Source organism: Plectropomus leopardus, chromosome 7, assembly GCF_026936395.1.
Source record: "Plectropomus leopardus strain MGB_pleo_1.0 chromosome 7, ASM2693639v1, whole genome shotgun sequence".
Taxonomy (NCBI): Eukaryota; Metazoa; Chordata; class Actinopteri; order Perciformes; family Serranidae; genus Plectropomus; species Plectropomus leopardus.
The window spans coordinates 31,703,185-31,729,429 of record NC_142182.1 but is presented as its reverse complement, the minus strand read 5'-3'; the positions used below and the strand labels follow the sequence as shown (position 1 = coordinate 31,729,429).

The window sequence follows — 26,245 nt, the reverse complement described above, 5'->3', positions numbered from 1 at the left end:
CTACTGCAATTACTGCGAAACAGAATAACAGTTTTATTGTTATGGGCCTTAAATGTGTGATTTGGCTGGGATTTTTTATTTTTTTTTTTTACCAATAAAGAGTGGTTGTATTATGTAAATGACCTTTTCATTTGATTCCTAATGTCAAAATTATATAAAAAAGTGGGTTCATTTTTTCTCTGTATGTTGTCTGGTTCAGAAGCTATGAAAACCAAGGTTTAGCCATACACGTGGACATCAATTCACCATGGTCGCCAAACAAACCCCATGGGCACTGAGTTGACCTAAGCAACAAGGAAAATTCTCGGCTTGACACCATTAGGGTCCTAATAAAACAGGTTTAAAAAAATGTCAGTCAGGTATACAGGAACCTATTTCTCCTGCTAGACTTAAAAGGCTATGGTTTATTGAGAAAAATGCACAACTCTTGTTGAGGTATACAGAAATACTTATCTTCCCCTCTCAAGAAACAGCACATGAAGAAAAGGTAAACCAAAAATGACGCAAAATCTATTTCTCCTGCCGGACTATCACTCGTAATGTGAATTTAAAGATTAAGCTTGATAACAGAACAGCTAAAACAACTTCAGAAAATCATACTTGACTGTAAATGCAGCCTTTAAAACCAGGAAAAGACAATACTTTTGATGTTATTATATTCAAAATCTAAGATGATATCTAGTCTCATATCATGATATGAATATAATATTGATGTACATATTGCCCAGCCATAACTATGTGCAACACCAGCACAAATCTGGATCATGTGGACAATGGAAAATATCCTGAAATTAACAATATTAGATTAAAAATAAATATTCACTAAAAAGAAAATAGTGTACTTTCCTTATCATGTTTCACATACATAAATATGCATAAATCTCTTTTTGCTGTACACGAGACAAATAAAAAATACACACAAGCACTAATATTCCCTGACACTGTCATTCATATGTGTTTCTATCATTTTTCAAGTTTATGAGCTCCCACTGCCGAACTTCAATATTTCTTTGTCATTTTGGCATATTGAACTTCTGCGTTAAAATAGTCTGTACATGCCTCTCGTGTATTTTATTGTAGACTCAAAACTAACACGAGCATCAGTTTTTTCAAAAAGATAAAAGCCGAATGACGATAGCTAATGTTGGTTATTTAGCTAACGTTAATCATTTCATGTAATTTCAGAACCACAGAGATATATCCTGTATGCTGCCCGCTGTAAAAGATTCCAGTGTCACATAATTTTCTTTCTTATCACATACAGAAAGAAAGTAATTTATAATGTAGGAAAATTTGTGAAATAACGGACGTATAACATTATGAATGTAACGTTAGCTAATGCAAATGTGCTCATGCTAACATTAGCTTTAGCTTAACAGTTGGAAAAAAATATCCCGAATTTTAATAGTAACTTAACATTACATGACACTTACAAACTGTGGTTGTAGTCAACAATGCCACTGACCACCATTTTGTAAAAACAACATTACATTAGGTTATTAGAATAATCCATTAAAAATAAACATTACTCATCAACTTTTCCTTCCAGCAAGGCTGCATTGATTGGGTTCCAGGAAGCTGTCGTTGACCTCTGACCTCAATGTTGTTCTGACAGACAGGGTGACACCCCCTGCTGCAAATACCTTAGCCTGAATTTAGGTGAAAATATGTATAAAATTGTGAACGACAACATATCTAAAATATTTCTGTTTGAAGGGATGGTGCAGCCATAAAAAGGGTTTGGTTTTTCACTGTGTTGACATGAAGAAATGGAGCAAGCTGATAAGATCAGTCCATTCAAAAATGGAAAGTGAGCTCAGAAGTACAACATCATGTCATACATATGAAGAATTTAAACACGTGTTTAAACTGGAAAAGTATCTGTCACATGAAAACCAAAAGTACAGGCTGGCTCTTTGTAATTTGTGGGTAAACAACAGCAGATTTCCTAAAGTCACTAGAAGATATAAAAGATATAAAAGGCTGGATAGAAACCAGAGGATCTGCAACCACTGTAATAATGATTGTGTAGGAGATAAGAGATGAGTATAATATTGTATTTGAATTTCAGAATATAAGATTAATGAATTTAAGTGAAAGGCATTTGCCAAAGTATTATTTAAACTACCAATCTATTCAATCTATTTTAAGTTAATTTTGTAGGTAACAGGATTCCCCCTGCTTAAAGCAATTTCAATTTAAAACATCCATAATTCCCCTCAGAATCAAATTTAAGACCAATTTTGCAATAACCTACACTGACCCCCCCCAAAAAACATATAAGGCAGTATTTTTAGAATAATGAATTCAGTGCCCTTCAAGACTTTTCATAGATCCATGGAGCCCCTGGTTTTTACAATTAGATAAGCCAAAAGTTATCTGTAAACTAGGTGCTTTTTTTGAAGAATGTCCTGCCATTAGCTGTATTTTGTGCATGCCGTATACCCTTGTTATTTTTGTATTTAATGTTTGTACTCCATACCATGTGAAATGCTCTTGAGCCAAAAGTAAATAAACAAAAACAAAAAAAAAATACAAAATATCTATAGGCTAACATTAGTTTGGAATATGTTGGGGTTTTTTTAAACATAAAATCCACTGAAGAGAAAACACTTTAAAAAAGCATCACAACATTTTTCACTGCTCACAGCTAAATTTAAATGATAATGTATCTGTCTATTAGGTCTCTGGCAGAATCTTCTTTACTGCTGGGATTCATTGAGAGCTCCCTCAAAGAGCAGACCTCGTCCCCACAAAATCATTTTGCTATTAAAGGCCAATTACTCACAAATCTATATCTACACAAATAAACAATGTAATGTGCACAGAGAGCGAGGGCTGTATTGTCGATGCAAGAGGATAACCATCTCTCTCCATCTTTAGCACCTTGGACAGCACTCTCATGTCTGTACCTATATTCACCGTATCCTCTTTACCAAACTAGTCATGACGCTTCATCCTGTTGGATTCAGTTGCATTGTTCATTTTGCCAAACATGCTTAATTTGATACAAAATGATAGTATACTTTTATTTTGAAGGAACACATAAGATTTAACTTTTGGGTTTGCGTGAATTTATAATAAATGCTTTTTTAAATAATTACAACTGTTATTTTTGTGCGTATAAATAACATCAAACACGTATCAATAACACCAAAACAAAAAAGTTGTTTTTTAGCAAACAAGACAATAGAAGAGATAAGACAAACTGAGTTGCATGATTTTAATTGATCAATTGGTAAATATTCTCTCTACAAAGGCAATTCCTTGGTAAGAGATGTAATGATTGTTAAGACAATATTGACAGAAACGTATACGTCCTGCATCCATGACTGTGATGACAGGTGTTTATATCAACCCCGTTTGGAGCTTCGCCTGCTGCGAGCAGGTGGTGCAGCAGGTTTGGTGCAGGCTGTTTTGCCGCAGCCACATTGCTCCACGTGGATGTACGAGAAGGCAACCACATCTCCATTCAGGCAGTGCAGGTCAATGGTGCGACGGCTGGAGCGTGTCTCCCTACAGCAGGTGCAGGAATGCTCCATAGCAGCTGCTGCTGCAGAGTACCTGAAGAAAGTAGAAGCAGGACTGATTAATAAACTCAAAATCTGCACAAACTGCATCTAGATAACTTTCAATTTCCTCATCCTCATGGTTTGTGAGTATTCAGAGAGATGAGAAATAGGCATAATATCACCCTTACATGGTGTAAGTGTTGCAGGATCCTTCACAATATGGCACATCCACCTCGTTGTAAGACTGGCAGCCATTGTGTGCGATGCGTGTTTTCATGGAGACTAACTTGCAGCCGTTCTCCTTCTCAATACCTTTTCAGAACAGACGCACAGTTAGTTTGTTTTCATTTAAATGCCTTCTGCCAAAAAGTAAAGTAAATGGTATACTCACAAATTTTACAGCAGCCATCTGCTGATGTCTGAATAGTGCCCTAAGGAGGAAAATTCACAATATCAACATAGTTTGTTCTAACAAATGTTCTCAAAGACACACACAGTCCAGATTCATCTGCTGGGAGTCAAAAATGATACTTACAGGTTGGCAGTTTTTGGGGTTGAACGGCGGGCAGACAATGTGAGAATTGAATGTTGTTAAAGTGTTTCCGATCTTAATGCAGGTGTAATGCAGACACTTATTCTCAGGTGGTGCCCAGGTATCTCCAGGCTGGAGAGTGGTGACATGGATGTACACACACACACACACACACACACACACACACACACACACACACACACAGATGTGTTGAAATCATGAGGTTCTTTCTGCTATTAACTATTATCATGTAGAATCACAGCCAACAGAGATGATTCAGTTTACCTTCAAGAGCTTGTTGGTTCCATTAACACTGGCAACACAGTGAGTCTGTACACACTTCCCACAACATGCATCTGAATCAGTCTCTTCCTGATATTCATATCCCTGAAAGAAATGTGGGGAATGAAGTTGACAAGTCATGTTTATGTGTTAACTTTCCCAGAAAACATTTGCGGAGAAAAACAAATTGTATCGCGAGTATAACAGGTGTCATTTTTCTCACCAGGTCACAGTTTTCGTCACATTTCACAAAATCACAACGTATTTTAAATAGACTAGTTTCAGGATCCACCTCCCGGGTACAGAAACATTCCTGACATTCAGGCCCAGGAACTGGAGATCCAGGCTAGCAATCAAAAAAGAAATGTGTGTTTTTAGCCATACACAACTTGGGCAGCAGATATTGTTAAATGACAAGAATTGTATATTAACAAATCATGATATATATATATGTATGTAATTATTACAGAATACTATTTCTTACTTACCAAGTATTCAATTTCTTTGTGAACACAAACTTTTTTGGCCACTAGAAAAGGGTAAGATGATGGAAATCAGGTAAAAGTGTCAGTACTGTCATTAGGTTTAATATGAAACCAAAGTGAAAAATGAGCTCACCGCATGTGCGTTCTGGACAGCATTTTCCCTCAGGAACACGGTCCTCTGACTCATATCCTGCCCCGCACTTCTTGTCAATGGGTGGACAAATGTTGCTGTGACATTCTGAGATGATAAACGGTGATAGTCAATTTTTAAGAGCCATCAATATCGTTAACAACGTGAAGCAATCAAAAAAGCAAATGTGCGTTGATGCTGCATGTCTTACGGCAAACAAAGGTATAACAGCAGGAGTCTGCTGGATCCGCTTGCTGACAAGGATGAACCCATCACCAGTACAGCTTATTATAGGCGGTATTGGGCACGTCTTCGGCTGGCATGTCACAGTCTTGGTGGCTTCCAGACAGATGCAGTTTTGGCATTTGTACTCAAACTTCTCATTAAACTAAAAAAATAAAAACAGTTGTGATTTATTGTCTCCTTTCAGAAAACACAGATTAGGATTTTAGCTGAACATGAACTGAAGACTCACCTCACGAGGATTGCCCTCAGGATCAAGACATCCTGTTAAAAAAAAATGAGCACTTCATGATTGATATGTTATACACACACACACACACACACACACACATGTATATATATATATATATATATATATATATATATATATATATATATATATATATTAGTCAATGATAAGTCTTAAGAATACATCCCACACTTACCACACTTATCAACACATATGCCAGACTCTTTGTTGAAGAGTTTCATTCCATCTGGACAAAAGCAGCCCTCAGTGGTGAAGTTCATGGTTGGTTCATTTGGACTGTAATGTTGAATCATCGAGAGAGCACATAGTTTGCATTATTTCTTTCAGATCTCTTAAACATAGTTAATATAATACATTTTACTCTACTCCACTTATTGCCACTATGCTGTTCAGTTTTTTCACGTTTTTTGCCACTATTCACTGTTATCTTTGCTTCAGGAAATGTGCAAAATGAACTGTAAAATTAAACTTTATTTTTTAAATTTATTGTCAGATCTGTTGTGCTGTGTTCAAACACCTTTCACAAGCATTTTGAGCTTTGAACCTAAGCAAATTGGTTTGAATTATTTTAAAACCAACTTGGCAAGAGATGTCCCAAAAATTGCAAGAAATCATTATAACGTGACAAGAAAATTATCTAAAAAAATTGTTTCAAAAAAAGGGGAGGATTATCTACATTTTTTCAAAAAAGGGACAAATGACCAGAAAATTTTAATAAAACCATAACAGTTTTAGATTTAAAATCTGATAGATTATAAATATATATATATATATATATATATATATATATATATATATATATATATATATATATATATATTTGTGTGTGTGTGTGTGTGTTTTTCAGTTCTAATATTATTTTATTGTGGTTATTTATTTATTTATGTGCTTATTTTTAGGTAATTTTTTCGTATCTTTCTGCCTTATTTTTTTGCAAAATTTTTGAGCCATGTCTTGTTAAGTTGGTGTTGCCTTCTCCCCATGTTTTTGAGAGAAATCGAACAAATTTGTTCCGGTTTCAAAGGGTTAAACTTACTTGTCTTCACAGGTTGGCTGTTCAGCAGGACCACATGGCTTGTACACTTTGTTAGATAGGCAGTCACTTTCTGTTGGTGAAAAAAAAAAAATAATTTAATTGGTTGTTTTTAAAATACACACTGCCTTCCGACTATATATAAAAAAGATTTGCAGCAGCCTGCTCAGTGTGTACTAGTGTTGCCTCCCTGAAATAAGGAGACTGATAATAAAATACTTCAGTGACGTTTTCGCAGCAAATCCTCAGGTATGAGGACCGAGACAAAAATAATAAATCAGGAACAGGATCTTATATTAAGATCACCTTGTAAAGCACAAATAAACCACTTTTACATCAAAAATGTATCAATGAAAAACAAAGTAAACAATATAACCAGCTTATTTAGCACTTTTACCATGTGACTGACTTAAACAATTTTACATAATTTAATGATTTTAGTCAATCCTTGTGAACTTTAACTCACAGATGCAGGTGGTTAACTTAACTACAGATTTAACATTACAAATCATTTCAAGGCTTTTTATAAACAGGTTATGAGTATTGCTTTCTAACTTGCTGCAGTAGATGCAAAAAAAAGTAAAATCAATGAGCTGCCCCTCTTGATTTCACTGATCCCATTTACAGCATTTACAGTAAAAATAACGAGGGCTTACTTACCACACTGTGTTGTGTGGTTCCTCCAGTGCAGACAAACTCCAGCCTGGGCACAAGCAGCCGCATAAGTCTGCAAACTTGTGCACTCAACTGCCGGGTTGGAAACATGGCAGCTATCAAAAACACAACCTTGGTAGAAATTTTCAGGAGAGACAAAGGGATGGCACGCTGCAAAGAGACTGTGAAAGTAAAACACACAAAAAAAAGAAAATGAAAATCAAATTATGAAAAGTTAAATTGTTTTAACTGCAATGTATCAAACTTATAGACTACTTATTGTGTCTACCTGCTCCTAAGCAGGTGACATATGGAGTCTGGCTTGCATGGAGTTAAGGTTGGTGGAGGTTCAGGTACATCGGTGGGCAGCACAGATGGCATGTGGCACTTGGGCTGGTAAATGTGTCTAGCTGGCCAATAGTCGGCCATCACCGCACAGCTCTTCACCAGCCGGCCTCCAGGCAACATGCAGTCATCATCTCGGTTGTTAGTGCAGGTTCCTAACAACGGAGTAAACATACAATTAATATTACATTCTCACCTCAAACAAATCATTTACCAATTGGCTACTGGAGAAAGATATGCTCTTACCACAATGACCCTGTGTGTTACTGCCAAAGTTTTGATTCGGAAGGAAAACCCTAAAGCCAGTTATTCCAAATGTAATGACCACGCCAAGACTAGGGATCTCAAAAACCAAGTTCATGCCAGAATCCAAAACCTTAACATTGTTTTGTGAATAAGGTAGTTTCAGACGTTGTCCGTTTTTCAGTGCCTAAAGGGGAAAATAAGTTAATACAACATATGACATGAAAAAATATATCACTCTATGATAAAAGGATCCGTCATTGTGATCCCATCTACATTGATTGTAATCTTCTGAAGGTGAGTATGATGACTTTTTCAGAACTTATAATAAAACTTCCATGTGACCATATATTGTTTTACCTCCAACTTGACAGCTCCAAGAAGGTTGTGATTGATGAGTGTGATAACTTCTGAATTATATAATATAATTATTGATCGGGGACAAGAAACAGGCTCACGGGGATCACAAAAGACATTGTCGATATAAATGCTCAAATGACGTCTTGGTTGAATCTCTTCCATCAAAATATAAGTACAGTTTCCTTGATAACTGTAGTAGAGTCCATCAAATGTGATGTAATGAGGATCTCCCCAGCCTTCACATACACCTGAAGAGAAATATAAATAACATTAAAACCATGTATGTATTTCAAAGAAAAACACAGCAATCCATAAACACATCAAACATCTTTTTAACCACAAAATGGCTTACAGTCACAAGCGTAATGCTTGCAGCAGTTGTACTTATCCGACACAAGAACTGGCTGCAGCCCATTAGCACAAGTGATGTTCTTGAGTGGTGGACATTCATATGGAACTATTACAACTGTGTTGTTCTCTATGCATTTGGCCATGGTGCAGTTGCAGATTATGAATGTCTCATTTTGCTGATGAGAAGAAAAAAAAGGGAGGAAAATCAGTTTTTTGATATATTTTGCAATTAATGCAAGTACATATTTTAATGTGCTAAATACATACTTCTACAGCCCAATCGGGACATATAGGAGGTTTGGGTGTGGTTGTAGGCATGGTCGTAGTCGTGGTCGGGCAAGGTGCAGTCTTGTTTTGAAGCTCACAAATATAAGAGCACATCATTGTGAGACATACACCTGATCCAATTGGTTTCATGTGGAATATTGTCTCCTCTAAAGGTGAGAAAAAAAGATGTATTTATTATGTAAATGTTGTTATATATTTGTGAATTAAAAGTAAAAAAAAAAAAGAGGACTCAAAGCTCATCACTGTCAAAGAGATAATTGTTGTGTCTTTTCTTACCTGGCTTATATTGATGTCCATCAACAATGCAGACACAGGGGGTAGTGGTTGGCTCTTCAGTTGTCGTAGTAGGGGTTGCCATTGATAGGGTTGTAGTTGTTGTTGGTGTTTTAGTTGTAGTCATAGGTGTGGTTGTTGTGTTTGGTGTTTCAGTTGTAGTTGTGGTTGTAGTTTGTGTCTCAGTTGTAGTAGTGGGTGTCGTCGTAGGTGTAGTTGTGGTTGGTGTTTCAACTGTATTAGTGGTTGTAGTTGTTGGTGTTTCAGTTGTGGTTGTGATTAGTGTTTCAGATGTTGTAGGTGTAGTTGTGGTTGGTGTTTCAGTTGTAGTGGTTGTAGTTGGTTTTTCAGTTGTGGTAGTGGTTGTAGTTGTGGTTGGTGTTTCAGTTGTTGTAGTAGGTGTAGTTGTAGTTGTGGTTGTGGTAGGTGTTTCAGTTGTAGTTGTGGTAGGTGTTTTAGTTGTAGTAGTGGATATGGTTGTTGGTGTTTCAGTTGTAGTAGTGGGTGTAGTTGTTGTTGGTGTTTCAGTTGAAGTGGCGGTTGTAGTTGTGGTTGGTGTTTCAGTTGTAGTTGTTGTAGGTGTTTTAGTTGTAGTAGTGGATGTGGTTGTTGTTGGTGTTTCAGTTGTAGTCGTGGATGTAGTTGTGGTTGGTATTTCAGTTGTAGTTGGTGTTTCAGTTGTAGTCATAGGTGTAGTTGTTGATGTTCCAGTTGAAGTGGCGGTTGTAGTTGTGGTTGGTGTCTCAGTTGTAGTTGTGGTTGTAGTTGGTGTTTCAGTTGTAGTAGTGGGTGTAGTTGTTGTGGTTGGTGTTTCAGTTGTAGTAGTGGGTGTAGTTGTGGTTTGACATATCACTTCCTCACAACATACTCTGATCTCATAGTTGAAACACTTTCGTGGAGGTCTTAACTGGTTTTCTTTTTTACATATTAAACCAAATTCCAGTTCACAAGCAACAATTTGGCCAGTTTGACTCACAAAGTCATTGAAGTCTTTGTCAGGATAATCTGCTGCTCTACACTCAAGGTACCAGGGGTCTTTACATATTGTTTTATTGTGCTTCGTTATGTTCTCATATGTTTCCCAGTCACTTTGGTCCACTCGTGGGTCATGTACATCAAACCACTGTGTCCACTCACACCTTCGAATACAAGGTGTAGTGGATCCAGCTGTTGGAGTTGTGGTTGGTGTTTCAATTGTAGTGGTTGTAGTTGGTGGTTCAGTTGTGGTAGTGGTTGTAGTTGTGGTTGGTGTTTCAGTTGTAGTCGTGGGTGTAGTTGTAGTTTGTATTTCAGTTGTAGTTGTGGTTGTTGTTGGTGTTTCAGTTGTAATAGTGGGTGTAGTTGTTGGTGTTTCAGTTGTAGTTGTAGTTGGTGTTTCAGTTGTAGCTGGTGTTTTGGTTGTAGTCATGGGAGTCGTTGTGACTGGTGTTTCAGTTGTAGTTGGTGTCTCAGTTGTAGTTGTGGGTGTAGTTGTTGGTGTTTCAGTTGAAGTTGCTGTTGTAGTTGTGGTTGGTGTATCAGTTGTAGTTGTGGTTGTAATTGTTGTTTCAGTTGTAGCTGTGGGAGTAGTTGTGGTTGGTGTTTTAGTTGTAGTAGTGGGTGTAGTTGTGGGTGTAGTTGTGGTTTGACATATCACTTCTTCGCAACATACTCTGATCTCATAGTTGAAACACTTTCGTGGAGGTCTTAACTGGTTTTCTTTTTTACATATTAAACCAAATTCCAGTTCACAAGCAACAATTTGGCCAGTTTGACTCACAAAGTCATTGAAGTCTTTGTCAGGATAATCTGCTGCTCTACACTCAAGGTACCAGGGGTCTTTACATATTGTTTTATTGTGCTTTGTTATGTTCTCATATGTTTCCCAGTCACTTTGGTCCACTCGTGGGTCATGTACATCAAACCACTCTGTCCACTCACACCTTCGAGTACAAGGTGTAGTGGATCCAGCTGTTGGAGTTGTGGTCAGTGTTTCAGTTGTAGTAGTGGGTGTCGTTGTAGGTGTAGTTGTGGTTGGTGTTTCAATTGTAGTGGTTGTAGTTGTTGGTGTTTCAGTTGTGGTCATGGTTGTGATTGGTGTTTTAGTTGTTGTTGTAAGTGTAGTTGTGGTTAGTGTTTCAGTTGTGGTGGTTGTAGTTGGTGTTTCAGTTGTGGTAGTGGTTGTAGTTGGTGTTTCAGTTGTAGTAGTGGGTGTAGTTGTAGTTGGTGTTTCAGTTGTAGTAGTGGATGTGGTTGTGGTTGGTGTTTCAGTTGTAGTAGTGGATGTGGTTGTTGTTGGTGTTTCAGTTGTAGTGGTGGGTGTAGTTGTGGTTGGTGTTTCAGTGGTAGTGGTTGTAGTTGGTGTTTCAGTTGTAGTAGTGGATGTGGTTGTAGTTGGTGTCTCAGTTGTAGTCGCGGGTGTAGTTGTTGTTGGTGTTTCAGCTGTGGTTGGTGTCTCAGTTGTAGTTGTGGTTGTAGTTGGTGTTTCAGATGTAGTTGTGGTTGGTGTTTCAGTTGTAGTCGTGAGTGTAGTTGTTTTGGTTGGTGTTTCAGTTGTAGTAGTGGGTGTAGTTGTGGGGGTTGTTGTGGTTTGACATATCACTTCTTCGCAACATACTCTGATCTCATAGTTGAAGCACTTTCGTGGAGGTCTTAACTGGTTTTCTTTTTTACATATTAAACCAAATTCCAGTTCACAAGCAACAATTTGGCCAGTTTGACTCACAAAGTCATTGAAGTCTTTGTCAGGATAATCTGCTGCTCTACACTCAAGGTACCAGGGGTCTTTACATATTGTTTTATTGTGCTTCATTATGTTCTCATATGTTTCCCAGTCACTTTGGTCCACTCGTGGGTCATGTACATCAAACCACTCTGTCCACTCACACCTTCGAATACAAGGTGTAGTGGATCCAGCTGTTGGAGTTGTGGTTGGTGTTTCATTTGTAGTGGTTGTAGTTGGTGTTTCAGTTGTGGTAGTGATTGTAGTTGTGGTTTGTGTTTCAGTTGTAGTAGTGGGTGTAGTTGTATTTGGTATTTCAGTTGTAGTTGTTGTTGTTGGTGTTTCAGTTGTAGTAGTGGGTGTAGTTGTTGGTGTTTCAATTGTAGTTGTAGTTGGTGTTTCAGTTGTAGCTGGTGTTTTGGTTGTAGTCGTGGGTGTAGTTGTGACTGGTGTTTCAGTTGTAGTTGGTGTTTCAGTTGTCGTAGTGGGTGTAGTTGTGGGGGTTGTTGTGGTTTGACATATCACTTCTTCGCAACATACTCTGATCTCATAGTTGAAACACTTTCGTGGAGGTCTTAACTGGTTTTCTTTTTTACATATTAAACCAAATTCCAGTTCACAAGCAACAATTTGGCCAGTTTGACTCACAAAGTCATTGAAGTCTTTGTCAGGATAATCTGCTGCTCTACACTCAAGGTACCAGGGGTCTTTACATATTGTTTTATTGTGCTTCATTATGTTCTCATATGTTTCCCAGTCACTTTGGTCCACTCGTGGGTCATGTACATCAAACCACTCTGTCCACTCACACCTTCGAGTACAAGGTGTAGTGGATCCAGCTGTTGAAGTTGTGGTCGGTGTTTCAGTTGTAGTAGTGGGTGTCGTCGTAGGTGTAGCTGTGGTCGGTGTTTCAGTTGTAGTAGTGGGTGTCGTCGTAGGTGTAGCTGTGGTTGGTGTCTCAATTGTAGTGGTTGTAGTTGTTGGTGTTTCAGTTGTGGTCATGGTTGTGATTGGTGTTTTAGTTGTTGTTGTAGGTGTAGTTGTGGTTGGTGTTTCATATGTAGTGGTTGTAGTTGTTGATGTTTCAGTTGTGGTCATGGTTGTGATTGGTGTTTTAGTTGTTGTTGTAGGTGTAGTTGTGGTTGGTGTTTCAGTTGTAGTGGTTGTAGTTGGTGTTTCAGTTCTGGTAGTGGTTGTAGTTGGTGTTTCAGTTGTAGTCGTGGGTGTAGTTGTAGTTAGTGTTTCAGTTATAGTAGTGGATGTGGTTGTTGGTGGTGTTTCAGTTGTAGTTGGTGTTTTGGTTGTAGTCGTGGGTGTAGTTGTGACTGGTGTTTCAGTTGTAGTTGGTGTCTCAGTTGTAGTTGTGGGTGTAGTTGTTGGTGTTTCAGTTGAAGTTGCTGTTGTAGTTGTGGTTGGTGTCTCAGTTGTAGTTGTGGTTGTAGTTGGTGTTTCAGTTGTAGCTGTGGGAGTAGTTGTGGTTGGTGTTTCAGTTGTAGTTGTGAGTGTAGTTGTTGTGGTTGGTGTTTCAGTTGTAGTAGTGGGTGTAGTTGTGGTTTGACATATAACTTCTTCGCAACATACTCTGATCTCATAGTTGAAGCACTTTCTTGGAGGTCTTAACTGGTTTTCTTTTTTACATATTAAACCAAATTCCAGTTCACAAGCAACAATTTGGCCAGTTTGACTCACAAAGTCATTGAAGTCTTTGTCAGGATAATCTGCTGCTCTACACTCAAGGTACCAGGGGTCTTTACATATTGTTTTATTGTGCTTCATTATGTTCTCATATGTTTCCCAGTCACTTTGGTCCACTCGTGGGTCATGTACATCAAACCACTCTGTCCACCCGCACCTTCGAATACAAGGTGTAGTGGATCCAGCTGTTGTAGTTGTGGTCGGTGTTTCAGTTATAGTAGTGGTTGTCGCCTTAGGTGTAGTTGTGGTTGGTGTTTCAATTGTAGTAGTGGGTGTCGTGGTTGTGGTTGGTGTTTCAGTTGTAGTGGTTGTAGTTGGTGTTTCAGTTCTGGTAGTGGTTGTAGTTGGTGTTTCAGTTGTAGTCGTGGGTGTAGTTGTAGTTAGTGTTTCAGTTATAGTAGTGGATGTGGTTGTTGGTGGTGTTTCAGTTGTAGTTGGTGTTTTGGTTGTAGTCGTGGGTGTAGTTGTGACTGGTGTTTCAGTTGTAGTTGGTGTCTCAGTTGTAGTTGTGGGTGTAGTTGTTGGTGTTTCAGTTGAAGTTGCTGTTGTAGTTGTGGTTGGTGTCTCAGTTGTAGTTGTGGTTGTAGTTGGTGTTTCAGTTGTAGCTGTGGGAGTAGTTGTGGTTGGTGTTTCAGTTGTAGTTGTGAGTGTAGTTGTTGTGGTTGGTGTTTCAGTTGTAATCGTGGGTGTAGTTGTGGTTTGACATATCACTTCTTCGCAACATACTCTGATCTCATAGTTGAAGCACTTTCGTGGAGGTCTTAACTGGTTTTCTTTTTTACATATTAAACCAAATTCCAGTTCACAAGCAACAATTTGGCCAGTTTGACTCACAAAGTCATTGAAGTCTTTGTCAGGATAATCTGCTGCTCTACACTCAAGGTACCAGGGGTCTTTACATATTGTTTTATTGTGCTTTGTTATGTTCTCATATGTTTCCCAGTCACTTTGGTCCACTCGTGGGTCATGTACATCAAACCACTCTGTCCACCCGCACCTTCGAATACAAGGTGTAGTGGATCCAGCTGTTGTAGTTGTGGTCGGTGTTTCAGTTATAGTAGTGGTTGTCGTCTTAGGTGTAGTTGTGGTTGGTGTTTCAATTGTTGTAGTGGTCGTGGTTGTGATTGGTGTTTCAGTTGTAGTGGTTGTAGTTGGTGTTTCAGTTGTGGCAGTGGTTGTAGTTGTGGTTGGTGTTTCAGTTGTAGTGGGTGTAGTTGTTGTGGTTGATGTTTCAGTTGTAATCGTGGGTGTAGTTGTGGTTTGACATATCACTTCCTCGCAACATACTCTGATCTCATAGTTGAAGCACTTTCGTGGAGGTCTTAACTGGTTTTCTTTTTTACATATTAAACCAAATTCCAGTTCACAAGCAACAATTTGGCCAGTTTGACTCACAAAGTCATTGAAGTCTTTGTCAGGATAATCTGCTGCTCTACACTCAAGGTACCAGGGGTCTTTACATATTGTTTTATTATGCTTCGTTATGTTTTCGTATGTTTCCCAGTCACTTTGGTCCACTCGTGGGTCATGTACATCAAACCACTCTGTCCACTCACACCTTCGAATACAAGGTGTAGTGGATCCAGCTGTTGGAGTTGTGGTTGGTGTTTTAGTTGTAGTAGTGGGTGTTGTCGTAGGTGTAGTGGTTGGTGTTTCAGTTGTAGTGGTGGGTGTAGTTGTGGTTGGTGTTTCAGTTGTAGTGGTGGGTGTAGTTGTGGTTGGAGTTTCAGTTGTAGTCATGGGTGTAGTTGATGTTTCAGTTGTAGTGGTGGGTGTAGTTGTGGTTGGTATTTCAGTTGTAGTTGTGGTTGTAGTTGGTGTTTCAGTTGTAGTGGTGGGTGTAGTTGATGTTTCAGTTGTAGTGGTGGGTGTAGTTGTGGTTGGTATTTCAGTTGTAGTTGTGGTTGTAGTTGGTATTTCAGTTGTAGTTGTGGTTGTAGTTGGTGTTTCAGTTGTAGTCGTGGGTGTAGTTGTTGTGGTTACCGGTGTAGTCGTTTTTGGAGTAGTTGTTGGTTTTGATGTTGTGGAGCAAATGTAATCTCCATATATTATTGTTGAGTTTTCCTTGCATATTGCATAGTAGCACTTTCCCATATTGTCAGACACATTGTAAATAACTTCATTTTCATCGTACAGAGTGCCGTTGTAAAGGCAGCCACACGTCTCCACACACAACCCGGTCTTATTATTAAATATGGGTTTATCTTCAGGGCATTTAGGGTAACAGCCTGTACAAATCAAAGCATAAAATACAATACATTACTTTTTGGCAGCAAAAGCTTTTATTTTCTTTTTGTCTTTTTTTTGTTTTTAAATCTTGGATACTGAAGCTAGCCAAGTGGTCTTTCAGTTGTGTTGCCAGGTACAGTATAGTATGACAAATTGGATCAGTGCAACATTTAAGATTTTAAGTAGTACATTAATAAGAAGTAAGGTGAAACATTGGGTATGTTTAGATGTACACTAAAATTCCCTTTTTGTTCCAAATATGACAGTAGTCTGCATTTGATGCAAGTCATGTAACAACATATCCTGTTTGAATTTTCAAGTTCTGCCTTTAACCTATTTTAGCATTTCCTGATGAAGGCATGTGGGATATACCATTATCATTTGGGGTTTAATAGCATTGTTTAAGCATTTATACAGCACATTAAGAATATTTGTCTCTGCTGGGGTTTTTATGACAGTTTGCAACACACACCCTCTTGCCTGTTTTTGCTCAGCTCTGTGCGTTGTCATGGAGACATTGTACACAAACCAACTCACCAACACTTGAGACAATAGCCCTTTTTCCACTACTTGTTCAATGCAGGTATACTGCGTGGTTATGTTGTCTCCCTGCTCCGTTTGTAAGGTATGTTCGCGGAAATAGGGGGGCAGAGTTGTCTCGCCTTTAATCTGCCACGGGAGGTAGCAACAGCACCAAATTGTTATTACCATGTTGTGCCATTGTTGTTGTTTTTGATGTAACACTTTGTGGCTAGCTAACTAGCATTTTTGTCAGGGCTTTATTTCTGGACCAAGGGGAGATGGGGGTTGATTGTGGACTACTGTGTAGGTACAGGGGGTCACATAGCTGCTCCAGCTGCAGCTAGACCTACTCTCAACAATTTGCAAGGCAGGGGTAGAGATGCATGCCAGAAATGAAAAAAAGGCAACATTTGTAACAAGAGGATGAAACACACACACACACACACACACACACACACACACACACACACACACACACTACTTAAAAAAGTGACCTGGCCCAGAGGGCACCTTGTTTAAAGCTGCCCTCTGGGCCAGGTCACTCTTGAAAAAGAGATTTTAAATCTCAATGAGTCTTTTACCTGGTTAAATAAAGGATATATAAACATTATAAAAGACTTGGACATCAGCAAGCTTTTGAATTTGCCGTTATATCTCATCATCTATCTTTTTAAGAAGGTCAACAAAGGAATGACAGAGAAGCTGTGTTCACACAGCCCAACTAGTCTCAGACCGGTAAGAAAGCTCAGAAATAAATCATATTTTCAGGCAAAGAAGCAAAGTGATAGCCTGTTACAGTCGTTCCACTGTTTAATTAATCAGAGCATGCAGATTTGCTGTAAGTGTTGGTGGAACATTCATTCTCATTAGCTATGTAAACAGATCAGTAGGAATATTATCTTTCCTGGAATACATGCAAAACTTTTTTTTTTATGCATGTGAACATAGTGAGGGTGAGTTAACCTCTTACCTTCCAGGTTGGGTAAAGTTTCGCTACAAGTTCCATTGGGATTCAAACAAGTCTTGTAGCAAGGTTTGTGACAAGGGTTGTAGTGCCATGTGCATTCATCTGGGCCGTTGTAGTAATCACAAAAGATAGCTAGGCAGGAAAGATACAGGGTTTGTTATGTTTTAAATCAAGGAAATGTTAAGATAAGACATCCTTTATTGATCCCCAGAGGGGAATTTCAAGTGTTGCAGCAGTACAAGGGTAAAAGCTGAATGCATCAAAGATCAAATGGAATAACATATAATAAATAAAAGATCAATATACTGAACAAAAATACAAATCGAATAAAAAATAGATGTGTCATATAGTGAAAGAGACCTCAAACTTCAACTTCAACAGATGTAATGATGCCCATATAATCTCTATAATATACATTACAATAATATAATATAATATAAGATAATATACTTCAATCGCATTTGGTTCCGTTTTAAAGTTAAACTCGTTATAAAAAATAAACAGGGTGGAATAGATGTCGTGCAAATAAATAAACGAATAGCAAACCATACTTACATACGTAGCATGATAAATCTCTAAATGTCTAAATGCTGGGCTCATAAGAAACATTGGGTGCTAAATGCCAAAAAGCCTAAAAAAACTCAGTGTGATATGGAGGTAAATGTGTTAACTTACGACAGATTTCTGGAGTCCTCCATTCAACGCAGACAGAAGCCTCATTACAAGCCTGAGCGTAAGCTGCGACTGCAGAGCAGAAACACTCGCAGTCTCCTCCAGAGTCGCAGGCACATGAGTCTCTCACACAGTTGTCATAAAATAGATCAGGTTCTACCTGTTCAGTTATCAAAATATATTACACATTATTTTTTTAAGTTAAATGTGTTTTTTAACCAACAATATTTAAATAATAATGAATTGAAATGTGTCATTACATTAAGGCGGCACCGAGCGAATTTATCTCCATATATAATGTTGCATATCTCTTTTGCCCAGTGATGTCGATTGGGTCTTGCTCCACAAGGGTCAGCATTTTTATCCACATCTGGGCACTCCTTCGACACTTTCCAGCTGTTTGCAAATTCTAATGGATTGCTCACCACCAGCTGACCCTGAGTTGTGTAGTCGTTCTTTCCATCACCATCGAAATTTCCACACAGGCCACAAACTTCTCCCTGTAAGACCAAAAGAGAGAAGGTAGAAGGTAGATTTGTTGGTCATTTTTTAAACAAAGTTTAAAAAGTCATTTTTTAAACTTTGTTTAAAAAAACTTTGTTTTTTTTAAACTTTGTTTAAAAAATGAAATTACAATCAGTCAGGGTAATTCCATATAAATACTTTTTGGCAGTACAAGAAACATGTTTTTTCCCAGTTATAAATATGGTTGTCTCATGTTGACAAAGACAAAATTTACTTCATATATAATGACTATTGTAATAAATATTAAAAACATGTTTTCAGTGACGTTAAAGGTCCCATATTATGCTAATTTTCTGGTTTATACATGTTGTTTGCGTTTTTACTAGAACATGTTAACATGCTTAAATGTTAAATCAACACTTTATCTTCCCCACACTGTCTGCCTGATTATACCTGTATTCACCCTCTGTCTGAAATGCTCAATTTTAGAGCCTTTCTTTATTAGCCTTCCTGCCGAAAACAAGCCTAGTCTGCACTGGCTGGTCAGTATTTCCTTTAGCAGCGCTCTCTATCCTTTTATCTGTTTCACTGGAAATGTATTACCAGGCAATAGTCTGACTCCATGTTTACTTCCTGTCAGCTGATGTCCTTCACATTTACTGCAAAACAAGCCAACAGGAAATACAAATGAACCCATTTAGAATTTTTGTTTCAAGTTTGAAATGATCAATATTGAACTAATTACAGTGATGTTGCACTAACAGGAATAATCCTTTCCCAGTAGACAACTGACAACTAATTTAAATGGCAGAGATATGTAAAATCAGAGATTTGTTTATTTCTGTTGTCATTTTAAGTCATAACTGTACCATTTAAAGTTAACTGTTTCATATCTTGGTCCAACATATCTGACTTTTCTCCTGTGCTTATTTTATGTAATTTGATGCTTTGATATCATCTTTGAAAAACTAAATCTTAAGGCACAGAAGCTAAGGAGTGCTGTGCTGAAGCTGCTGCAAGACATATTTTAGCCATATAGAAAAATCAATATCAGTGTAAATGTTAGTTATATTTAATATAATTGCTCCATCAGCACTAACCAAATGAGACTGCAGTAGCCCAGCAGCCTCAGTGTTCTGCTTAGTAAAATTACTGTTTTTGTCAACAGAGTCAGGTTCCTTTGATAGAGCAACTTCAGTTGCTTTTAGGAAAAGGCTATCTGACGGCAAGGTAAAGTGGACGAAATATTCTATACATAGTTTACACTTAAACTGAGACTGATTATTTTGTTGGCCCTTTTTTGGATTCCTAAAAACAAATCAATTATTGCAGTGTTTGCTTCGTGCCCTAAGATATCATGTATGTAACACAAGGGTTTTCTGCATTAAAGTTATTGTAAATAAACATTGTGATTCAGTCTATATAGCATAGTTGTGGGATCACATCTCCATGGAAGACCTGATTGTTTTTCTCTTGTGGTTTTGATACTTTTGCAGTATTTATAAATCACCTACACCTGCTTATATTAAAAAAGACATGGAAATCTGACTTTTTACAAAATGGAACCTTTAAGACACTGTACATATATAATTTTGTTGTCTCAGAGTCTTATATTTGTGACTAAGACAGCTTGACTACAGATAAAAATAATGGTACATTGTATTAAACTCTTGATGGAACAGATTTCAGTCATCTTCATTTGAACAATTACTGTCACTCACGTTGTGTTCTGGTTTCAGGAGGATGCGAACAGTTGTTTTGCCATCCCACATCACATCCAGACCAACGGCAGATTCTATCACCCAATACAAGCCAACCTTCCTTATTGTGTACTGAATCTCAGCACCACCTCCCAGCTCCACCTCTTCATATTTACCCTTTGATAGTTTGACTTCCATCCGCTGTAATGATGGAGAGATTTTTTATGCTTTCATTGTAATGTAAAAACTGCAGCTAATTTATTTGAGTTTGTTCAATATTTCAGGTTAAAACGCATAATGGATGTCGGTATAAGGTCTTACCCCCAGTTGGATTCGGACAGTTTTGGAGCATGTGGTGCCTGTAGATCCACATGGTACATTTTCTGTGATGACTCCAAAGTATTTCTGTGCAGTTTTACTGCCACAATTGTTCTGTGAAGAGAGGGATTCATTAAACATTTTGCATGCCTCTGTTATTGTGGTCAGAGACCAGTGATTAAATCAAACTTCAGCTTGGCCTTTACTAATCCACAATATTTAAAGAAAAAAAAACAAAAAAAAGCTAGACCATGAAATAAAAGTGTTACTGATGACCAGGAGATCCAGAGCATAAAGTTAGCTGCATTTTGCATTCAGATTTCTTATTAAGACTAGTGATCATCTTTAAGTGGATGTACATAAAAATACTGAACATTGACTTTCAACTTCTGATTTTTAAAATTAGAATTTTGTTTAGTCAAATCTGTGACTTTCAGAGATGAATTTGAGACTCAAGTCACAAATTCACTTAATTTGAACCAATATGACTGCACCCAATGAAGGTCCAGGAAAGAACCATGAAGAACTAAACTTGTATTACTAAGCACTAGTTGGAAAAAGACTGACCGCAGAGAGCAGTAACATGCACACATACATGGACTGGCCACTTTGAATTGGTTTTAGTGTTTTTTAGTCTTAACTTATTTATTTTATGTTTTGTTTAAGTTGCTGCTGGAGAATCACCAGACTGACATTTGTTGTTTCATACATTGAAAATTAACATCTTATCTTAAAATTTCCAAACAAATTTGCAAGAACTTCAAACTTTGTTTTCCATTTGAAGTTGCACAAACAGCAGTAAGTTAAGATTAATATTAACATAGTTAACACAGTTAGCGAGCTAATGCTTAGCTAACATTGGCTTAACATCTGAGTATTTCTAGCAAACTTGTTTTAACAAATAAATGCAATTTTTTAAAAAAGCATTCATGGTTTGTGTAAATTTGATATTGGCATTACACTTTGTGAAGAGTGCTTGGAACTTAATTAGGGACTTCAGTGCAAACACTTGGTACTTGCAAAAAAAAATGACTTGTTCCCACTTCTGCTACATAGTGCACTGATGTAAATTTAGTGTCTGCAAATTTTTTAAGTGTCCGAAAACTGTATGCAAAAGTTAGAGTTGACCACCTTGACAGCTGTCAGTGATGATGCAAAATGCTGGTAAGTAGACATATGAAATTTAATCTAAAAAAAATTAATAAATCTAAAATCTCAAAATCTTAAATCTCCATTTACTGCTCACTACTGAGTAGTGTAGGCAGGTATTAGTGAGTGAGTGAAGCATGGAGTGATTTTGGACACAGCCTGTCATTCCAATGATTTTAACATGCTTGGTTACCTTAACAGCAACATAGGCACAATCTCCATGAAACCCATATGTCTGCTGATCAAATGTGCTGTAGTGACCACTCCCATATATAGTGCAGGTTCCCGCACATTTTTTGGTGGTGCAATCCCAGCTTCCACTTTTGCAGGTACTGGATGAGAAATGGTTAAATATAAGTGTTTTGAATATTGCAAACAAGTACATTATCCAGGCAAAGAGGATAAGATTTACACTACATAATATGGCTGGTTGAAAACAAGGACATACCAGGTGTTGCACTGGTCAGGGATTTGTGCTCCATGGGCATAAATATGCCCATTGTGCTGACATGGACACTGATTTTCTTGCACACAGGAACCTTTGCCATCATCAAGGAGGCCATTTGGACACCGACAGCCAGACTCACACTCTGTGGAGACCTGGGAAGATCACAGTGACCGAAAACAGGAAAACATTACTGATACAGTTAAAGTTACTGCTCCAAACTCTCCACAAACCACTGTTTAACTTTAAATTCACAAAACAGATATTAGATCCAGTTATTTGGGATGGAGTACTCACACAATCATCACTGTGAAGATTTAAGCAAGTTCGAGCACACTGCAGTCCAAGCTCTCCTGTGGTCACAGCGGAGCAGTTGAAGAACACTTTTGGAGAAGGGCATGCTGAAACACAAGTAAAAACTGATTCAATATAGATATTAAATATTAACGAGACAAATATCAGCCAAATACTTGTGTTGTGGTAAAAACAAACAAACAAAAATGTACCTGATGAACGCGTTCTCCAAGAATGGCAGTGAAGTGCTCCATTAGTGCACACACTAAAAGTACATCAAAAATATCAGATGCAAAACAAAGAGAACACTAACAATTTAATTTAATGGCATTTTTAAGATCCAGTGTGTAAGATTTAGGGGAATTTGGTTGCACCTAGCAGTGAGGACTGCACATTGCAACCAGCTGAAACTTCTCCTGGCACTTGCTAATGTGCGCTCACTTTTTTCCCCAGTTAATACAGATTAAAGATTAAGACTTTCAGGAGCTTTTCACTCGGAGCTGGATTACCTGCAGAGGTCTCATTCTCTTTAAAAGAAAGGTAAAAACACTGAATTAAGCAGTTTAATAAACAGCTCAGGTAATAAAAAAAAAACCCACAATGATTCTTCTTTTCACTTGATTATGCACTACAGGGCACATACTCATTATATTAAATTCGATTTCTGCCAGTATATTTTCCTGAATCTAACACACTGGCCCTTTAATACTGCAGCCATCACAATCATGTTAAATCTTTGGTTTAAACTGCAGTTGACTCACCAGTGCTCATCTTTGATGCTGATGGACTTTCCTGACTTGATGTAGACTTCGTTATGGTAGCAGGGACATTTTGCCATGGGGACACAGACGCCGTTTTCATTTAGATAGAGACCCTCAGTGCAGGAGCAGCCATCCACAGGCAAGAAGTCAGAAGTGCAACTTGACTGCATTGTGCCCAGTGATCTGCAGGTCAGCTGGCATCTCTGATGCTGGTAGGAGAAGATCTGAGATGCTGGGCAGCTCTTTGTGTATTTATCTGTTTTGTGCACAGGACGGTGCGAGGACGGTTACTTAACAGAGTTATGACTCATCAAACAGAAGCTCAAACTCTTGAAATCATCATTCAACCTGACCACAACGTAATGAGAGAAATCCCTACCGCACACGTTCGCTCTCCAGTCTGTCAGGAACACTCCCTTTGATGCACAAGCCCGAGCGTAAGAGGAGAAGACGGCACACAGGCAGTCCTCACTCTTCTCACAGTTACAGCTGGCATACGTGCATCGCTGCAGGAGCCAGCAAACACATATTACAGTGAATTACAGTGCAATCAAATTCAATGACAAACAAACAGAAAAGTTTGGTCGTACCTTGTAGTACTTCAGAGGATCCACCACTGAACGGCACTGTGCAAAGTTGCTGTCAGGACTCAGCAGCAAGGCGCACCAGTGCTTAGCGTACCACTCTGAAGAAACAATTACCTTTTATTTTTAGCTATCTAACTGAGTAAAACATAACATACTAACAGAGATATATAGAAAACTAATCATCAGTGCTTTTTACCGTTTTCCACACTGAGAGAACAGGGGTCCTCAAGTCTTCCCTGTCTGTCTTGACACATGAGGTTAGCCTTCCAGGAGTTAATAAAACTTGATGCTGTTCCCTCGACGATCCCCTGAGGAGTCTTCATGTCATCAGACAAGACCATATTGTAGTTACCACATAAACCTGAAGAAACAAAATATTTTAGAATTACATTTGGATTTTATCAGCACTTCCACACAGATAACAAGCAACTGAAATCACAAATATGAATATGAAAGGTGTTAATTACTGTGATGAGATGATAACTCAGTGGATCAGAATTTAGTTTGAACTGAGATAAAATCAGATAATGAAAAAAAACCCAACAGATATTACACACTGACAATAGAGGATATGCAATGTGAAGTTATAAATGAGATTCCAGTTTTATTCATGGAGAGAGAGAAGAAGAGGGAAGATACAGTATTAAAGCAAAATCCACCCCACCTCCTATTACAATATCCATTTACTCATGTACCTTTCTATTTATTTATTTATTTTTAATTGGAGGAATTCAGGAATGGAGGGGAAGTCGATGGGGGTCACAGCTATAGATATAGTATGTTTCTTTATTGCGAATACTGTAATGGATAATAACCAATAAATGATTACCAAATATCATCATGCACATATGTGTCTCTCTGTTAAGCAGTATTTGGCCAACAACTATTGTGGGTGGTTCATTTATTTGTGATTGCATCCAAAATTTCTCACTAATATGATATTTACTAGGCTAAAACAATATGTGAGATATCTTAGTATGTCCAAAACCTTATAGTATAGTATAGTATAGTATAGTATAGTATAGTATAGTATAGTATAGTATAGTATAGTATAGTATAGTATAGTATAGTATAGTATAGTATGAAACTAAAAGTATGTGAATTGTATGCTATTTCAGTGAAAAATAGCCTGTCACTATGGCAGCATAAATATCCCACAATGCTATTTGGTAGTTATGACAACATTGACAATGTGAATAACTTGTCATGACTTTACTGCCTGATGTGAAATTTAAGAAACATTATATGAAAAATTGTGGTATTTAATTTCATTTCATATACTTTAATGTCCCCGTTGGGAAATTTGTTGTGGACTCTGCTAGTCCTGCAGTCCACACCAGCAATTGACAGTACACAGCAAAATATGCCCATTTAAAAATCATCCCACAACACCATAAAGACAGTTGCACCAGCAACCAATTTGCACTTCTGGCTGAGGCGACGCATTGCACAACCTTCAATAATAAAATGCTCAATAATAATTAATAATATCATCTTAAGAGCTATTAACCTGCAATACCTGTTGCATCCAATACACATTACATTACATTACATAACATCACTGTGTTGAGAGTCTTGATAGACATAGGGATAAAGAGTGTTTGTAGCGGTTCAGCCTGCTCCGGGGAACTCTAAATCTCCTACCAGAGGGTAGCAGCTGGAACTCAGAATGGAGAAAGTGTGTTGGATCAGACACTATTTTCTTCGCCTGTGTGATAATAGACTGCTCATAAATGAGTTGGAGGGGTGGGTTATCTTTAACACCTATGATTTTCATTGCATGTAATACCATACGGCCAATCTGTGCCTCCAGCTGTACAGATAGATTACCATACCAGGCTGAAATTCCATATGTAATTATACTCTCAAACACGGCATGATAAAACAACAGCATGAACTTCTGCTCAACACCAAAGACCCTCAGTCTATGAAAAAAGTATCGTTGTGAATAATATTGTGAATAATCACTGGCCTCACATCATCTCCTGCTTTGAGGTGGAACACCATCTCCTCTGTTTTCTTCACTTTTAACACAAGGTAGTTTGAGTCACACCGCTGAACAAATTCCTCTATTTCAGAGTGATATGCCACTGGGCTACTGTCTCTATGCAGTAAGCCAAGAATAGCAGTGTCGTCTGAGAATTTGATGATGTAATTATCAGGGTGGACTCTTATACAGTTGTTTGTTTACAATGTGAAGAGCACAGGGAAGCTGACACAGCCCTGGGGGGCACCTGTGCTAATTGACCTAGACGTTTAGAGGGCATTATTAACTCTGACATGCTGTGTACGGTTTGTTAGAAAAGATAAAAACCAGTTCAGAATAAAAGGATTAACATTCATGTCTTCCAGTTTCTTAATCAACAAATGTGGCTGCAGCGTGTTAAAGACAGAGCTAAAATCTACAAACAGTAACCGAGCATAAGCTTTGGGGTCTTCTTGGTGTTTAGTGCCCAAGTGAGTGATGCTGTTCATAGCATCATCTGTGCCACGCTACTGCTTATATGCAAACTGAAATGGATCTAGCAATGAATCAACGTCCTTCCTGAGTGATGACACCATGATTCTCTCAAAGAATTTCATTATGTTAGACATTAATGCAACAAGACGAAAATCATTACTTTCCTTTGGACAGGATTTTTTAGGAACAGGTATTATAACTGAGTTCTTCCGGAGGGTGGGGCGGTGTGCAGGTCCACTGATTTTTGAAAAATAGGGCACAATGCTGGTGTCAGCTCCTCTGCACAGGTTTTAAGGAG

General features: G+C 38.0%; 1 protein-coding gene across 1 annotated transcript in view; it reads right to left on the bottom strand.

The window, feature by feature from the left end:
* Positions 1-3,209: 3,209 nt before the first annotated feature.
* The window catches only part of LOC148189231 (uncharacterized), a 31,890-nt gene continuing 8,854 nt past the window's right edge, over positions 3,210-26,245 (bottom strand). Inside the window, 36 exon segments of the mRNA XM_088080507.1 lie at positions 3,210-3,564; positions 3,701-3,824; positions 3,904-3,943; positions 4,048-4,176; positions 4,330-4,431; positions 4,550-4,672; positions 4,815-4,855; positions 4,945-5,049; positions 5,153-5,197; positions 5,200-5,329; positions 5,417-5,448; positions 5,610-5,710; positions 6,471-6,540; positions 7,128-7,303; positions 7,411-7,621; positions 7,713-7,896; positions 8,070-8,317; positions 8,422-8,596; positions 8,688-8,854; positions 8,985-13,247; positions 13,545-14,087; positions 14,385-15,100; positions 15,398-15,605; positions 17,099-17,227; positions 17,771-17,927; positions 18,028-18,267; positions 19,954-20,133; positions 20,254-20,364; positions 21,593-21,731; positions 21,848-21,999; positions 22,142-22,245; positions 22,351-22,403; positions 22,900-23,155; positions 23,279-23,405; positions 23,490-23,584; positions 23,683-23,847. Coding sequence (XP_087936633.1) covers positions 3,354-3,564; positions 3,701-3,824; positions 3,904-3,943; positions 4,048-4,176; positions 4,330-4,431; positions 4,550-4,672; positions 4,815-4,855; positions 4,945-5,049; positions 5,153-5,197; positions 5,200-5,329; positions 5,417-5,448; positions 5,610-5,710; positions 6,471-6,540; positions 7,128-7,303; positions 7,411-7,621; positions 7,713-7,896; positions 8,070-8,317; positions 8,422-8,596; positions 8,688-8,854; positions 8,985-13,247; positions 13,545-14,087; positions 14,385-15,100; positions 15,398-15,605; positions 17,099-17,227; positions 17,771-17,927; positions 18,028-18,267; positions 19,954-20,133; positions 20,254-20,364; positions 21,593-21,731; positions 21,848-21,999; positions 22,142-22,245; positions 22,351-22,403; positions 22,900-23,155; positions 23,279-23,405; positions 23,490-23,584; positions 23,683-23,847 — 10,052 coding nt within the window. The 3' untranslated portion in view covers positions 3,210-3,353.